Source organism: Mesoplodon bidens, assembly GCF_964165515.1.
Source record: "Mesoplodon bidens genome assembly, chromosome: 1".
Classification (NCBI taxonomy): domain Eukaryota; kingdom Metazoa; phylum Chordata; class Mammalia; order Artiodactyla; family Ziphiidae; genus Mesoplodon; species Mesoplodon bidens.
This window is the reverse complement of record NC_138176.1, coordinates 48,897,980-48,916,208: the sequence shown is the minus strand read 5'-3', so window position 1 is coordinate 48,916,208 and position 18,229 is coordinate 48,897,980. Positions and strand designations below refer to the sequence as shown.

General features: G+C 45.6%; 1 protein-coding gene across 1 annotated transcript in view; it reads left to right on the top strand.

The window, feature by feature from the left end:
* WDFY4 (WDFY family member 4) overlaps positions 1–18,229 on the top strand; it is a 276,626-nt gene that overhangs the window by 123,082 nt on the left and 135,315 nt on the right. The window contains exons 32-36 of the mRNA XM_081247758.1: positions 9,530–9,694; positions 12,404–12,607; positions 13,335–13,449; positions 14,719–14,876; positions 17,747–17,985. Of these exons, the coding sequence (XP_081103884.1) occupies positions 9,530–9,694; positions 12,404–12,607; positions 13,335–13,449; positions 14,719–14,876; positions 17,747–17,985 (881 nt within the window). The remainder of the gene's footprint in view (positions 1–9,529; positions 9,695–12,403; positions 12,608–13,334; positions 13,450–14,718; positions 14,877–17,746; positions 17,986–18,229) is intronic.

The window sequence follows — 18,229 nt, the reverse complement described above, 5'->3', positions numbered from 1 at the left end:
TTCGTTTGCTATTATTCCCTTGCACAGTGTAACCATAGATTTGTTTGCCTGTTCTTGAACTTAATATCAGTGGAATCCTATAGTATGTACTCTTTGGCTTCTGGCTTCTTTCACTCATCATTATGTATGCTAGTAGTTCATTCTTTTTTTTTTTTTTTAAACATCTTTATTGGAGTATAATTGCTTTACAATGTTGTGTTAGTTTCTGCTGTATAACAAAGTGAATCATCTATATGTATACACATATCCCGATATCCCCTCCCTCTTGCGTCTCCCTCCCACCCTCCCTATCCCACCCCTCTAGGTGGTCACAAAGCACCGAGCTGATCTCCCTGTGCTATGTGGCTGCTTCCCACTAGCTATCTATTTTACATTTGGTAGTGTATATATGTCCATGCCACTCTCTCACATTGTCCCAGCTTCCCTTTCCCCTTCCCTGTGTCCTCAAGTCCATTCTCTACACTTGGGTCTTTATTTCTGTCCTGCCCCTAGGTTCTTCAGAACCATTTTTTTTTTTAGATTCCATATATATGTGTTAGCATATTGTTTTGTTTTTCTCTTTCTGACTTACTTCACTCTGTATGACAGACTCTGTGTCCATCCACCTCACTACAAATAACTCAATTTCATTTCTTTTTATGGCTGAGTAATATTCCATTGTATATATGTGCCTCTTCTTTATCCATTCATCTGTCGATGGACACCTAGCTTGCTTCCATGTCCTGGCTATTGTAAATAGTGCTGCAATGAACATTGTGGTACATGACTCTTCTTGAATTATGGTTTATTCAGGGTGTATGCCCAGTAGCGGGATTGCTGGGTCATATGGTAGTTCTATTTTTAGTTTTTTAAGGAACCTCCATACTGTTCTCCATAGTGGCTGTATCAATTTACATTCCCACCAACAGTGCAAGAGGGTTCCCTTTTCTCCACACCCTCTCCAGCATTGACTGTAGATTTTTTGATGATGGCCATTCTGACCGGTGTGAGATGATACCTCATTGTAGTTTTGATTTGCATTTCTCTAATGATTAGTGACGTTGAGCATCCTTTCATGTGTTTTTTGGCAGTCTGTATATCTTTGTTGGAAAAATGTCTATTCAGGTCTCCTGCCCATTTCTGGATTGGGTTCTTTGTTTTTTTGATATTGAGCTGCATGAGCTGCTTGTATACTTTGGAGATGAATCCTTTGTCAGTTTCATTTGCAAATATTCTCTCCCATTCTGAGGGTTGTCTTTTCGTCTTCTTTATGGTTTCCTTTGCTGTGCACAGCTTTTAAGTTTCAGTAAGTCCCATTTGTTTTATTTTTGTTTTTATTTCCATTTCTCTAGGAGGTGAGTCAAAAAGGATCTCACTGGATTTATGTCATGAAGTGTTCTGCCTGTGTTTTCCTCTAAGGGTTTTATAGTGTCTGGCCTTACATTTAGGTCTTTAATGCATTTTGAATTGATTTTTGTGTATGGTGTTAGGGAGTGTTATAGTTTCATTCTTTTACATATAACTATCAAGTTTTCCCAGCACCACTTATTGAAGAGGCTGTCTTTTCTCCACTGTATATTCTTTCCTCCTTTATCAAAGATAAGGTGACCATATGTGCGTGGGTTTATCTCTGGGCTTTCTATCCTATTCCAGTGGTCTATATTTCTGTTTTTGTGCCACTACCATACTGCCTTGACTACTGTAGCTTTGTGGTATAGTCTGAAGTCAGAGCGCCTGATTCCTCCAGCTCTGTTTTTCTTTCTCAAGATTGCTTTGGCTATTTGGGGTCTTTTTTGTTTGCATACAAACTGTGAAATTTTTATTCTAGTTCTGTGAAAAATGCCAGTGGTAGTTTGATAGGGATTGCATTGAATCTGTAGATTGCTTTGGGTAGTATAGTCATTTTCACAATGTTGATTCTTCCATTCCAAGAACGTGGTATATCTCTCCATCTGTTTGTATCATCTTTAATTTCTTTCATCAGTGTCTTATAGTTTTCTGCATACAGGTCTTTTGTCTCCTTAGGTAGGTTTATTCCTAGCTATTTTATTCTTTTTGTTGCAGTGGTAAATGGGAGTGTTTCCTTAATTTCTCTTTCAGATTTTTCATCATTAGTGTATAGGAATGCAAGAGATTTCTGTGCATTAATTTTGTATCCTGCTACTTTACCAAATTCATTGATTAGCTCTAGTAGTTTTCTGGTAGCATCTTTAGGATTCTCTATGTATAGTATCCTGTCATCTGCAAACAGAGACAGTTTTACTTCTTCTTTGCCGTTTTGGATTTCTTTTGTTTCTTTTTCTTCTCTGATTACCATGGCTAAAACTTCCAAAACTATGTTGAATAATAATGGTGAGAGTGGGCAACCTTGTCTTTTTCCTGATCTTAGTGGAAATGGTTTTAGTTTTTCACCATTGAGAACAATTGTTGGCTGTGGGTTTGTCATATATGGCCTTTATTATGTTGAGGTAAGCTCCCTCTATGCCTACTTTCTGGAGGGTTTTTATCATAAATGGGTGTTGAATTTTGTCGAAAGCTTTTTCTGCATCTATTGAGATGATCATATGGTTTTTGTGTGTGTGTGTGTGTGTGGTACACGGGCCTCTCATTGTTGTGGCCTCTCCCGTTGCGGAGCACAGGCTCCGGACACGCAGGCTCAGCGGCCATGGCTCACGGGCCCAGCCGCTCCACGGCATGTGGGATCTTCCCGGACCGGGGCACAAACCTGTGTCCCCTGCATCGGCAGGCGGACTCTCAACCACTGCACCACCAGGGAAGCCCGATCATATGATTTTAGTCCTTCAGTTTGTTAATATGGTGTATCACATTGATTTGTGCATACTGAAGAATCCTTGCCTTCCTGGGATAAACCCCACTTGATCGTGGTTTATGATCCTTTTCACGTGCTGTTGGATTCTGTTTGCTAGTGTTTCGTTGCGGATTTTTGCATCTATGCTCCTCAGTGATATTGGCCTGTAGTTTTCTTTTTTGGTGACATCTTTGTCTGGTTTTGGTATCAAGGTGATGGTGGCCTCGTAGAATGAGTTTGGGAAGTGTTCTTCCCTCTGCTATATTTTGGAAGAGTTTGAGAAGGATAGATGTTAGCTCTTCTCTAAATGTTTGATAGAATTGGCCTGTGAAGCCATCTGGTCCTGGGCTTTTGTTTGTTGGAAGATTTTTAGTCACAGTTTCAATTTCAGTGCTTGTGATTGGTCTGTTTATATTGGTCTGTCTCCTTGGTTCAGTCTCTGAAGGTTGTGCTTTTCTAAGAATTTGTCCATTTCTTTCAGGTTGTCCATTTTATTGGCATATAGTTAGTTGCTTGTAGTAATCTCTCGTGAACTTTTGTATTTCTGCAGTGTCAGTTGTTACTTCTCTTTTTTCATTTCTAGTTCTGTTGATTTGAGTCTTTTCCCTTTTTTTTTTTTTTGATGAGTCTGGCTAATGGTTTATCAATTTTTTTATCTTCTCAAAGAACCAACTTTTAGTTTTATTGATCTTTGCTGTTGTGTCCTTCATTTCTTTTTCATTTATTTCTGATCTGATTTTTATAATTTCTTTCTTTCTGCTAACTTTGGGGTGTTTTTTTTCTTCTTTCTCTAATTGCTTTAGGTGTATGTTTACGTTGTTTATCTGAGATTTTTATTGTTTCTTGAGGTAGGATTGTATTGCTATAAACTTCCCTTTTAGAACTGCTTTTGCTGCATCCCATAGGTTTTGGGTCATCGTGTTTTCATTGTCATTTGTTTCTAGGTATTTTTTGATTTCCTCTTTGATTTCTTCAGTGACCTCTCAATTATTTAGTAGTGTATTGTTTAGCCTCCATGTGTTTGTATTTTTTACAGCTTTGTTTCTGTAATTGATATCTAGTCTCATAGCATTGTGGTCGGAAAAGATACTTGATAACGATTTCAATTTTTTAAAATTTACCAAGGCTTGATATGTGACCAAAGATATGATCTATCCTGGAGAATGCTGCATGAGCACTTGAGAAGAAAGTGTATTCTGTTGTTTTTGGATGGAATGTCCTATAAATATCAATTAAGTCCATCTTGTTTAATGCGTATTTAAAGCTTGTGTTTCCTTATTATTTTCATTTTGGATGATTTGTCCATTGGTGAAAGTGGGGTGTTAAAAAGTCCCCTACTATGATTGTGTTACTGTGGATTTCCCCTTTTATGGCTATTGGCCCTTGCCTTATGTATTGAGGTGCTCCTATGTTGGGTGCATAAATATTTTCAATTGTTATATCTTCTTCTTGGATCGATTCCTTGATCACTATGTAGTGTCCTTCTATGTCTCTTGTAATAGTCTTTATTGTAAAGTCTATTTTGTCTGATAGGAGAATTGCTACTCCAGCTTTCTTTTGATTTCCATTTGTATGCAATATCTTTTTCCATCCTCTCACTTTCAGTCTGTGTGTGTTCTTAGGTCTGAAGTGGGTCTCTTGCAGATAGCATATATACGGGTCTTGTTTTTGTATCCATTCAGCCAGTCTGTGTCTCTTGGTTGGAGCATTTAATCCATTTACATTTAAGGTAGTTATCGATATGTATGTTCCTGTTACCATTTTCTTAATTGTTTTGTGTTTGTTATTGTAGGTCTTTTCCTTCACTTGTTTTTCCTGCCTAGAGAAGTTCCTTGTTGTAAAGCTGGTTTGGTGGTGCTGAATTCTCTTAGCTTTTTCTTGTCTGTAAAGTTTTTAATTTCTCCATCGAATCTGAATGAGATCCTTGCCGGATAGAGTAATCTTGGTTGTAGGTTTTTCCCTTTCATCACTGTAAATATGTCCTGCCACTCCCTTCTGGCTTGCAGAGTTTCTGCTGAAAGATCAGCTGTTAACCTTATGGGGATTCCCTTGTATGTTATTTGTGGCTTTTCCCTTGCTGCTTTTAAGATTTTTTCCTTTATTTTAAATTTTTGATAGTTAGATTAATATGTGTCTTGGCGTGATTCTTCCTGGATTTATCCAGTATGGGACTCTCTGCGATTCCTGGACTTGATGGACTATTTGCTTTCCCATATTAGGGAAGTTTTCAACTATAATCTCTTCAAATATTTTCTCAGTCCCTTTCTTTTTCTCTTCTTCTTCTGGGACCCCTATAATTCGAATGTTGGTGCATTCAATGTCCCAGAGGTCTCTGAGACTGTCCTCAATTCTTTTCACTCTTTTTTCTTTATTCTGCTCTGTGGTAGTTATTTCCACTATTTTATCTTCCAGGTCATTTATCCGTTCTTCTGCCTCAGTTATTCTGTTATTGATTCCTTCTAGAGAATTTTTACTTTTATTTATTGTGTTGTTCATCACTGTTTGCTCTTTAGTTCTTCTAGGTCCTTATTAAATGTTTCTTGTATTTTCTCCATTCTATTTCCAAGATTTTGGATCATCTTTACTGTCATTACTCTGAATTCTTTTTCGGGTACACTGCCTATTTCCTCTTCATTTCTTTGGTCATTGGTTTTTACTTTGCTCCTTCATCTGCTGCATATTTCTCTGTCTTCTCATTTTGCTTAACTTACTGTGTTTGGTATCTCCTTTTCACAGGCTGCAGGTTTGTAGTTCCCATTGTTTTTGGTGTCTGCCCCCAGTGGGTTATGTTGGTTCAGTGGGTTGTGTAGGCTTCCTGGTGGCGGGGACTGGTGCCTGTGTTCTGGTGGTTGAGGCTGGATCTTGTCCTTCTGGTGGGCAGGACCATGTCCAGTGGTGTGTTTTGGGGTGTCTGTGATCTTATTATGATTTTAGACAGGCTTTCTGCTAATGGGTGAGGTTGTGTTCCTGTCTTACTAGTTGTTTGGCATGTGGTGTCCAGCAGTGGAGCTTGCTGGTTGTTGAGTGCAGTTGGGTCTTAGCATTGAGACGGAGATCTCTGGGAGAGCACTCGCCAGTTGATATTACGTGGGGCCGGGAGGTCTCCTGTGGTTCTGTGTCCTGAACTCAGCTCTCCCACCTTAGAGGCTCAGGCCTGACACCCGGCTGGAGCACCAAGACCTTGTCAGCCACATGACTCAGAAGAGAATGGAGGAAAAAAAAAAGAAAGAAAAATAAATAAATAAATAAATAAAATAAAGTTATTAAAATAAGAAAATTTAAAAGTAATTTTTAAAAAAGCAGAGCAACCAAACCAATAAACAAATCCACCAAGGATAACAAGCAATAAAAACTGTACTAAGATAAACATAAAAATCAGTAACTAGTCTGTCACATACAGCAAACCCCAAGTCTACAGTTGCTCCCAAAGTCCATCTCCTCATTTTGGGGTGATTCATTGTCTATTCAGGTATTCCACAGATGCAGGGTATATCAGTTGGTTGTGGAGATTTAATCTGCTGCTCCTGAGGCTGCTGGGAGAGAGTCCCCTTTCTTTTCTTTGTTCGCACAGCTCCTGGGGTTCAGCTTTGGATTTGGCCCACCTCTGTGTGTAGGTCGCCTGAGGGCATCTGTTCTTTGCCCAGACAGGAGGGGGTTAAAGGAGCAGCTGATTAGGGGGCTCTGGCTCACTCAGGCTGGGGTGAGGGAGGGTTACGGAATGTGGGGTGAGCCTGTGGTGGCACAGGCCGGAGTGACGTTGCAACAGCCCGAGGCGCATTGTGTGTTCTCCCGGGGAAGTTGTCCCTGGATCACGGGACCCTGGCAGTGGCGGGCTGCACAGGCTCCCGGGAGGAGAGGTGTGGACAGTGACCTGTGCTCACACACAGGCTTCTTGGTGGCGGCAGCAGCAGCCTTAGCATCTCATGCCCGTCTCTGAGGTCTGCGCTGTTAGCCGCAGCTCGCTCCTGTCTCTGGAGCTCGTTTAGGTGGAGCTCTGAATCCCCTCTCGTCGCGCACCCCAAAACAATGGTCTCTTGATTCTTAGGCAGTTCCAGACTTTTTCCCAGACTCCCTCCTGGCTAGCTGTGGCACACTAGCCCCCTTCAGGCTGTGTTCACACAGCCAACCCCAGTCCTCTCCCTGGGATCTGACCTCCGAAGCCGAAGCCTCAGGTCCCAGCTCCCACCCGCCCCAGCGTGTGAGCAGACAAGCCTTTCAGGCTGGTGAGTGCTGGTCAGCACCAATCCTCCATGCGGGAATATCTCTGCTTTGCCCTCTGCACCCCTGTTGCTGCGCTCTCTGTGACTCCGAAGCTTCCCCCCTCCACCCACTCCCTGTTTCCACCAGTGAAGGGGCTTCCTAGTGTGTGGAAGCTTTTCCTCCTTCACAGCTCCCTCCCAGAGGTGCAGGTCCCCTCCTGTGCTTATTCTTTTGCCTCTGTTTATTTCTTTTTTCTTTTGTCCTACCCAGGTACGTGGGGAGTTTCTTGCCTTTTGGGAAGTCTGAGGTCTTCTGCCAGCATTCAATAGGTGTTTTGTAGGAGTTGTTCCACATATATATGTATTTTTGATGTATTTGTGGTGAGGAAGTTGATCTCCATGCATGTCTTACTCCCCCACCATCTTGGTTCATTCTTTTTTATTGTTCAGTAGTATTTTATTGTGATAATGGATCACTATTTATATATTCATTCTGGGTTGTTTCCATTTGGAAATATTATGAATAAAGCTGCTATGTACATGTCTTCTGGTGGACATACATACATCTTTCTGTAGGAAATAAACGCAGGGTGAAGTTGTGGGTTATAATCTACACATGATTTGTTTTAGTAGATATTGCCAAATCGTTCTCCAAAGTGAAGTGCCAATTTACACTCACCAGCTCTTATTCTGGGAAGGTTCTAGTTGCTCCTGGTCCTTGTCAATATTTAACATTGTCGTCTTGTAGATGTTAGCGATTCTGCTATGTGCACCTATCCTTGGGAGCAGACAGCATTCTCTCCCTTGTGCAAATGTAGACATTGAAGCTGTGGAGGTTAACTCACTCAGGCAGGGTTCCAGAGCGAGGGCACGGTGGAGGCACGTGTGTCCAGCATTAGCATTTCATTCCAGGGCACTACCTTGCCTAAGGACCTTCAGGGGATGTCTGTTTCTTAGTACCTCAAATCCAGATTCTTCCAAAAGTCCAAGTCCTCTATATCTGACCTTATCTCCCAGCTTCCTCTGTATTTACCCTGTGCTAATCACCGTGAAAATAAGCCTGAAGCACTAAAATGTCTCACTTAATCCTCATGACAGCCTTATGAAATAGGTCATATTATGATCCTTGTTTTTCAGAGTTGGGACTGGAGGTGTAGGGGGATTAAGAAAGTGGTGCAAAACCACACTGTTAGTAAGCAGCAGAGGCAGCATTCAAACCAGGCCAACTAGCTCCAGAAAAAGCTCTCTGAACTCTGACTTCTGGTCCTCCCTCTAAATCTAATATCGTGCTGTATGAACCTGGTGGAGAAGCCAGGTGCAGGTGACTTCAGAAGCAGGTTTCCTCTGCCTGCCTGCTCAGCTCATACCAAACCTCACAGGATCTCGGAAATGAGATTTTACACCTCTCTCTAGTTGTCCCATACGTATTGCCTTTCTTCAATTAGGTTTGAGCTTTCTAGAATGAGGCTTAGTTCCAGACATTTGGTACCTATTTGGTAAACAGGACATGCGAACTCATGCACACAGGGCCAGGACTCGAGGCAGGCTGGTTGGGAAATGAGGAAGCCGCGGTGGGAGGGGCTGGGGATGAGGAACTGGCAAGAGGAAGACCCGTCGTCACCTATAACATCCACAGGAGTAGGCTGAGGGTCATTCAGTCTAGTTGTTGGCGTGGCTACGTAGGGAATGACCCTGATACTAAGGTTGCTCAATTTTCAAGTTCCAGGCTGTCCATCCAGGACAGAGAAGGACCTCAGGCAGCAGCTGGACACACTGAGGCTAGAGTTAGTGTCCAGAAAGAGTGACTGGGCACAGCTGGTTAAGGGAGCTGGGCTCCAGCAAGGCGCTAGTGTGCAGCCACAATGGAGGCTCAGCCATGTGGCCAAGACCAGGTTATGGTTTGAGGCAAACAGGTGCCTGGGTCCCCTCAGGGTACTGGGTATCACTTCAGTGCAACATGATCTATTCCAGAGCCCTGACTGGTGCGGAAGGGGCTCCTCAAGCCCTGGCAGCCTTGGACAGGGTTTGTCCAGGGTCTGTAACTGGGAGCATTAGCATTGAGCTGGGGAAGGCTGGCGTCAACCCTAATTGGCAAGTTCCTTGAGCACAGAGGCCATGTCACACCACATAGAGGCAGTATGGGGAAGGCAGTCAGACGTTATAGCCAGGTTGCCTGGGTTCAACTCCTGGCTCTGCCCCTTATCTGCTGGTTGAACGTTAACATGCTACTTAACCTCTCTGTGTCTTTGTCTTCCCATCTGTAAAATAGGGGTAAATATAAAACGTGCCTCAGAGGGTTGTTGTGAGGTGAGAAGAGGAATTTGTGTGAAGCCCTTAGAGCAAGCCTGCACGTATTAAACCCTTCCTCAATTGATGACCAGTATCCTGTTCTAATCCACAGTTTTAGGTGTCCTGCAGTAAGGTGTCTTGTTGAGAGTCTCAGAAAGGAGGTCATCTCCCTAGATTTCAAATCTTCTGGTTCCTATGCAGCCCCAAGTCATGCTCCCATGCACCTCCTCTCATGAAGTGTGTCCCTGATCAGCCCTCAACAGGTTCTGGAGACAGCGCCTGGGAACAGACATTCCCAGCCAGCGTGCTACAGTTCCTTGGCCTCGTGCACAGCACCTACCCCCAGGATCCGGCCTGGCGGGCCCCAGAGTTCCTCCAGACCTTGGCTGCAGTCACCTTCCCCCTGGGAACCCATCAGGTAGGACATGCCTCTGCCCTACCACGGTGAGAGCAGGGGTGAGCGTCATCACCCTTCAAAGGCAAAGGACAAAATTCCTCCCCACCCCTCCCCAAATTAAAATACATTTAAGGCAACTTAGCTGAAACCTTAAGTAAACAACTTGGGTAATTTTCCTTCTCTTTATGAGATGATGCTTCAGGTCATTTTTGGCTCTGAGAGTCAATAAGTTTTTGAGTTGTCAGGAATCTCAGTAATGAGAAATTTGAAGGTAGATCAAGTCCAATTTTATATGGAATACCCACACATTGACGATCATATGAAACAACAGATTCCACCCCAGGAAACCTGCGGCCGGTGCCCCAGCCAGGGGAGGGGTGGAACTGTCACAGTGTCCCATCTTCTTTGCAGCACACTTGTCCTGTTACAGGCCACAGCATCTTTCAATCAGAGGGTTCGCCAGGGCCCAGCTGGGAGCGCAGAGGGACCAACTGGGTCTTGAGGACAAAGTGTGGGTGTGGGGGTAGAGAGGGCGCTACAGGAAGAGATGTGAGTGAGTCTGAGAGCAAGAGCCAGTCCCAGCCGATCAGGGGACTCAGTGGGCTAAGAGCATCTGGGACCTGAGAGGAGCGGGCGAGGACAGGCGTGAAGGCAGGTGCAGGAGGAGGAAGAGCAGAAATCTGCTCATCACCCGTCGTGATAGAATAGGAGGTGAGACCCAGCCAGGGAGAGTGAATTAGCGATGCCTGTCTACAAATCAGTAACTGTAGCCAAAGGAACACGCTAGGCATGTTGGTAAGTAGAGGGTCTGGAAGCCATGCCAAGCACAGTGAGGTCAGGTAATATTTGCTCTGTAATTATTTGCTAAATGACCAAGTGAATGAACCTGCTCTTTTAGCTCTTCTTTTCTAGAAGTGTATCCATGGTGCCAGCCTACATCTCCTGAGCACCTGCAGCAGCCCTGAGCCTGGTGCTTCACATCCCCTAACATACCCTGATGCAGGAGGTGTTAAAGGGGAAGGGGAGATTCAGGGAGGTGAAGTGGCACAGACTGGTTTCCTCCTGGTTTAGTGGGACGATGAGACCCATCTCACAAAAGAGTTGAGGAGATGAAACATGCCACAGCTTATGTGATTAATAAGTGACAGAACCAAGATTTACACCTCAGTCTCTCACCCCAAAGCCCATGTCCTTTCCACCGGTCAGTTTAAAATAACATTAAATGACCTAATAAAATCTGAGTATTTAGTTTTAATAAAAAGACAAAATGTAAAGACTAGAAGATTTGCAAAAAGATAAAATAGTTTGATGGGTTAATATCAACTAAAGCAACATACTAGAAAAGTAGGTAAAAAAAGATGCAATGAAGAGCGAAGGAAGGCACTGTGAGCAGCACTGAAGGGGGTGGGGGATGGGACCCCCACCCAGAAGCCAGGCAGGCAACCCTACAGACTGCCCCTCACCATTCCCCCCACCTGGAGCGGGCTGGGCCCTGGAGTCAACGGCCTGACCTTCTCAGCCCAGATCCCCACCTCAGCCCCTCGCCCACAGGCCAGGCTCGCCATCTGCTGAGTCAGGGTTCCAGCCGGCTGCCCACCAGCAGCCACAGAGCACACTCTGACCCAGGCCTCTGCCTCCCCACGCTCAATAGTTCCTGCCTGAGGGAGGGCCTGGCCCAAAGTCACCTCCCAGCCTGCTGTGGATGAGACAGGCCCCAGTTCCAGAGCTCTTATCCCCATAGCTCCTTGCCTTGTTTCAGCTCCAAGTCGGCTCCAAAAGGCCTTTGTTGCACAGAACACATGACAGACTTTCTGCATTCAAAAGGCTGGTGGCCAAAAGGGTTTCTGTTTGCTATGATTTTATATGGCATCTTTCCAGTCAAGGCCGCATGGCGCTAATTAATGCAGTCATCACCTCCCTAGGTGCTGTTAAATTCATTTTATGGCTTAATTAAGAATTGCTGCATTAATTTTATGAATGAGCCAAGGGAGAAACCAACAGACAAACGTGAATGAAAAGTTCATGGGCTAGGAGTCAGGCATCCCTGGCCGGGTGTCCTTGGGCGTGTCATTTGGCCTCCCAGCATCTCCATGTCTTCCAGGATGTATCTGGGCTAATGACCCCCATCTCATTTATCTCCCAATATTTTTATAAATGTAAAACTGAGAAAGTGAAGGCCAAGGCACTTCAGGGACTTGGACGCCAGGACTGGCTGAAGTCCTACTTCTCTTCCCACCTGAAGGTCCTATCTGTCAACATCAGCAGAGCCTGGCAGGCAGTAAAGGTGAGGGCCCCACAGGAAGGTGGGAACCAGCTATCTTGACCGTACACCAGGGTCAGGCATTGCTACATGCACTATTTCTCACTGCATCCTCACACATCTTCGTGTGTTCCTTTCCATCACTACTATTTGACTGATGGGGAGCTGTGGCACCAAGGAGGAAGTGCCTTGCACGGGATACATCCTGGGCTTCCTCGCTGAGCACTGCAGGTCTCTCTTGCTCTGTGCCCAGCTTCTGTCCACACTCCCACCCATCTGGAGTTCGGAGGCCACAGCAGGCCATCTTTGAGCCCTGGGACTCTGGGTGAGCTGCCTACCTCCTCGAAGCCTCAGTTTCCTTACACGTTAATGGGTTTGATGAGAATCCCACCATGCACACCTCAGAGGTGGATGTGAGAGTGCTTTGAGGCAGGGTAGGCCGCTCATGCTGGGGTTCTCTTGTCTTTGAGGGGGCCGTGACTGAGTCTACCCAGGACACCAGCAGTCCTGAGGCTGAGCCTGAAGGCAACAGCACTGAGGAGGGTCTGCAGGCTCCTGCTGAGTCACATCCCACCCGGAAGCAGCTGAGGGAATTCATGCAGCTACTCTTGAGGGAGCTCTTGCTTGGGGCTTCCAACCCCAAGCAGTGGCAGCCGCTGGAGGTGCTCCTGGAGGTGGGTTGGAAAGGGTGTCATTGGGCTCTGTGCTGTGGGAGGGCATGGGCACTGGGAGGGCATGAGCACCATGAGGGCTGGGTGTGCCCAGGGAGACCTGAGGGCTGATCTCTTGAGAGAGCTCATCCAGGCCTGTCCATGCCAGTTGGCTGGTGGTCAGGAGCCTCTCCTGGCGCTTCAGTGATTGGTGGGAGGGCATCCCCCAGAGACCACAGGCCCCGGCAGAGCAGGGAGCTCACCAAGCAGCAAGTCAATAGATGAATGAGGGCAGGTCTTAGCCAGGTTTCTAGAAGCAGAGCCTGAGACAGTGATTTTGTGGAAGTACTTTTTGGGGGGTGGTGCTCTCAGGAAAGCAGAGAAGGGATGCAGAGGAGAACAGGGGAGAACCTAGCCAGGATGTGGTCTCAGCAGTAGCCTAGATCAGAGCAGTAGTGTGCTATCTGCATCCCAGAGTTGGCCCCACCTTAAGGCACCTGACAGGTGGTCATTGGCTGTGGGCCCCCCCACCCCTTGACTCCTTGCCCTAGGGAGTAGGCATTGCTTCCTGGTTGAGGCAGTTTGGTCAGCAGAGGACAGTGCCCCAGAGAAGGGGCAGTTGTGAGCTATTGGCAGCCCAAACTCCCAGCAGTGGCAGTATTAGCATATGGGCCAGGCAGAGGGACCTGGTGGGCACTGAGTGGACATCGTGGCCATGTGGCTGCTGTCTTAGTCCAGGGTTTACTTCCAGGCTTCTCCAGACAATGCCACCGGCCAACAGAAGCGAGACTTTCAATCTGAGGTCTTGCTTTCCACCATGGAAATATTTCACGTGATGAGTGGAGGTCAGGCACCAATGCTTAGAGGTGAGTGGGGGTGGATGACTTGCTCCTCCTGTTCATGACACAAAGCTGCTGACAGCTGAGCAGCACAGTCACAATCCTGCCAGCCACTGACCCCAGGACTCTAGAGGAAGTCTAGGCTGCAGCACTGTAGGGTGCTTTAGGAACCACAGGGAGATGCCGTCCGCCTGTTCTTGTTGTTCACAAGAGCTCAGTGACCTTGCTCGGAGACCCCAGGGATGGCATACTTACTACTTTCCACGTCACCCCTGCCATTGTTGGGTCAGTCAGAGATGGAAAGTCCTGTTTTCTGAGTCAAAATCAGTTCGCCTCTAGCTTCAGTAGAATTTTCTTCTTCCTATGAGGGGAGTCAAGATGTCAACCTGAATTTAACATTCTTTTGCTCACCTGTGCCTGGGCACAGCAAATGTTTCTTAAATGAATGAACCTGGGTGAAGACGCTGCCATTGCCCCTAAGAAGTTCAAACTGAAACTTCATTCAGAACATTTGGTTCCGAGGCAGCTGTACCTTCCCGACAAGATTAAACAAGAGTTCTTTCTGTGGTTCTTGAGTCATGGAATCCTTAGTGATACAGCTCATCTTCTGGGCTCCTCTTGCCCCACAGTGCAGAAGCCCTGACTTTTCTGGGGTATCTGGTTTCTGGGGTATCTGAAGTGTGGTAGGGTAGTGGAGTGATGAAAAGCGTGAGCTTGGTAGCCCAGTTCTGAGCATGGCTCTGTCACTGGACAGTGGTGTTACTCCGGGCAGGTGCCTGACCCTGTGAGTGAGGAGGATAGTCATGGCTAACTTAGAGTGTTGCTTTAAAGATTAACTGAGATCGTTGCATCCATGTCTGAGCACAACGCCTGCTGTGTTGGTGAGCACAGATAGATGACCCGACCTTACAGCTTCATCCTCTGCCCAAATAACAGCAGGGCCTTGGGTCACCATGACAGCCTTCCCATTACCCTATGCCTTAAATTCTCACCCACTCTTCTTCCAAATGGCCACTGGAAGAAATACTGCTCTGTACTTGCCTCCTCCCCATTTGGTTTATACCACTGATTGTTCAAGATTGATTTACTTTGAATAAATGTGTGTTCATTGGGCACCTATTGTATATAAGACCCCATTTTTGGAGCAACAGAGTACACACAGGGTTACAGTGGGCTGTACAGAGGTGAGTAAGATGTGGTTGGTTACCAAGAGGGGCTTGGAGATTGTTGTGGAGAGAAGGCAGTTTAGACCGATGATTTCTCAGCCTTGGTCTGTCACCCTCCCCCAACCCCCAGGTACTAGAGAGCCTCAGCCAAATGCAGAAGCTGCTGCTGCTCCTTCACTTGCCAGCATCTCCCACTTCATCCAGAAGCTGGTGGAGAAGCTGTACAGTGGAATGTTCTCAGCAGACCCCAGGCACATCCTTCTCTTCATCACGGAGCACATAATGTTGGTAAGAACCTCAGGTTGGCCCTGGTGGTAAGGCTTCTGCTGACCCACCAGGTATCTGTATGACACTGCTGGCTGCTGTCCACCTGGTTCATATTGACCTGCTTTCCTTCCTGGAAATAGAATCTGAGATGGGTGGGAGGAAGGAGGAGGACCGTTACCGCCCAGGTTAATACCTAGTAGATGTTGAGCACCCTGCAGTGTTCTCACCTTGGGCCACCTGAGATCCATCTTGGTGATTAGGGGCCGCAGCCCCCTGCACAGACACCTCCTAGACTCTGCACACCCCACTTTGGGGTTTTACTGTGAATGTTGGTTTAATCTTAATTGTTATTCCTCATCAACAAAGGGCGAAAAAGGTCTTTATCTCCAAAAGTTCTATTTCATTTTCTTCTATAAAATCCACCTCCATTTGTCATATTTGGGCCTTCTTGAATTTGAAGAAAGAGTCTATTTTTTCCTGGTCCTGTTTTTCTTGCATGTGCTTTCCCTGTCTCTCTCTCTCTCTCTCCATCTACATACATACCTATGCATGCCAGTGCATGCCTGTAGATACACCTAGATGTAAGTATGTGTGTGCACATGTGTACACATTCTTCATTGTACACAGGCATATGCAAAGACTCAAACAATCTCAAAATTCTAGAGTTGAACCCTTTTTTTGGTCCTTCCTTCTCATTTCATTCTGGAAACCTTTCCTGACAAGTGGCCATTCACTGTTTCCTTGAACCATCCTTGTGTGAGGAGCTCTCAATGGTACAAGGGTGTTCCAGTCAGCAGGACACCTGTGATTGTTGGGAAGCGCTTTCTCTTACCAAGCAGAAATCTGACTCCAGCAGCTCCTGCCTGCAGCTCTCGGTGCATTCTCTGTGGCAGAATCCAGGAGAGCCCCTCTCTTTCCTCTTCATGCCTCGTAGAGACAATGACATCAGTGCCCCCAGCACCCTTCTGTCTGTGGAGTCCCCTGCAGACCCCAGGACTGGGCCTTGGCACAGTTCCTAGATTGATAGTCAGTCTGGCTGATGCACAGTTCTAGGCAACCTGAAAAGAATGTATTCAGAGGTTTCTTCAAGAATAACTCCTAGAGGGAGAAATATCCCTTGTCAGCTCTGAGGGGATTAAAATCAGATTCTTGGGAGGTCATGTTGAAAATGAGAGCAGCCACTGAGCTCCTGTCTTAGCGAGTTTGGGCTGCTATTACAGAGAACCATAGACTGGGTGACTTAGCAGCAAACATTTACTTCTTGGGGTTCTAGAGGCTAGGAAGTCCAAGATCAAGGTGCCAGCAGATCTGCTGTCTGGTGAGGCTCTCTTTCTGGTTTTAGAGAGGGTCATCTTTTCATTGTACCCTCAACATGATGGAGAGAGTGAGGAAGCAAACTCTCACTTATCTCTTCCTATAAGGGCACTAATCCCATCATAAGAGCTCCATCCCCATGACCTAATTACCTCCAAGAGACCCCATCTCCAAATATATCACACTGGGGGACTAGGGTTTCAACATATGAATTTTGGGGTGACACTAACATTCAATCTATAGCAGCTCCCCAATGGTCTAAGCAAATACTCAGAGCTAATATCAAAGAGCTGGTGCCTCCTGGGGCTGATATGTCTTCAGCAGGGTGCCAGGCCCAAGGACTCTCACCGCCCACATCTACCATTCTTCTCTCCTGCTCGCTGCCTGTGACTCGCACACCTCTTAACCTCAATTTGAAAGATGTGATCCATCTGTAGAGTAGGAGAGGATGATGATAAAAACATGAGCCCCGGGCTTCCCTGGTGGTGCAGTGGTTGAGAGTCTGCCTGCCGATGCAGGGGACACGGGTTCATGCCCTGGTCCGGGGAGATCCCACATGCCGCAGAGCGGCTGGGCCCATAAGCCATGGCCTCTGAGCCTGTGCGTCTGGAGCCTGTGCTCCGCAACGGGAGAGGCCACAACAGTGAGAGGCCCACGTACCGCAAAAAAAAAAAAAAAAAAAAAAAAAAAAAACCATGAACCCCAAATTCCAGCAGATTTAAATAAAACTTAATTAGTATAAACACTTGCATTACCTATGAAATTTGAAGAGAGCAATCTGTAACTAACAAATGAACTTTCTAATAGACTGAAACATTTTGCACATAATTTTTGTTCTATGGATTCTTTTCAATGAAGCCAAACAGATGGATGGCTTCAGTGTTAAGGCCACAAATCAGGACCTTCTGCCTTCCCCCTCTAAATCTCTCATGAACTAAAATCCATTGGATGCACATCTCCTTTAGAAGATATAGTAGTTAACAGCATGGCTCACGTGTCTGGTGTGGGTTTGACTCTTGCTGACCACCTACCTCTCCTACCTCTCAGACTCTCAGCCTTCTTATCCCTAAGGTGGGATAATCTTAGTGTCTGCTTTACGACATTATGATGTTTAAATGAGGCAATATATGTAAACATATGCAAACAAATGCAAAAATGCTTAGCATGATAACTGGAATACTGTAACAATCTATACCTGATAACTAGTATTAATAACATTTTTTAAAACTAGACCCTATTAATAGCATGTTCTTATATACTGAATGTCAACCATGTTACCAGTATTTCAGAAATCTCTGGTCCTCATGTCTACTTTACATAATATGACTGTGGTAAACTTTTAATTTTTTAACACCAATTTTTGGTAAATTTAAACGTTTGAATCCCCTTTATTGGTCATCCACTTAAATGGAAGCTCCAAGGTTGAGGAAGGCAGTCCTTTTTGATTTTAGAAATGTCACTTTTTGAAATACAGAAAAGAATCTGAGATTGTATCATTTTCACAGTTAACTGGGTTGGTATCTAAACTTCAAAGTGTTCACAAGTATGTGTCTGTGTGTGTTTATTTTATGACACAGGTCATCGAGAACGCCTCTGCTCAGAGGGAAGCTGTCATCGGTGCTCTATACAGCAGTTTAAATAAAGTCATTCTTTATTGCCTCTCCAAGCCCCAGCAGTCCCTCTCCGAATGCCTCAGCCTTCTCAACATCCTGGGCTTTCTTCAGGAACACTGGGACATTATCTTTGCCACCTATAATTCTAATGCCAGCTTCCTCATGTGTCTCATGCATTGTCTTCTGCTGCTCAGTGCAAGAAGGTTAGAGCTGCCCACTTGTCTCCTTGCTTGCCAGTGGTCAGTGCAGGAAAGAAAGCTTTAGAGGACACTTGATTGAAGTCGATCAATTATAGATGATACAATCCTTTTGTTTATCTGGTTGTCCAAATTATGTGCAATATTTGATAATATGGTAAGTAGTCCTCAAACCTGTCCATGTGACTGAACAGCTAGGAGCATCATGAAATAATAATTTAACATATTTCCATAATTCTCAGGCTGTAAG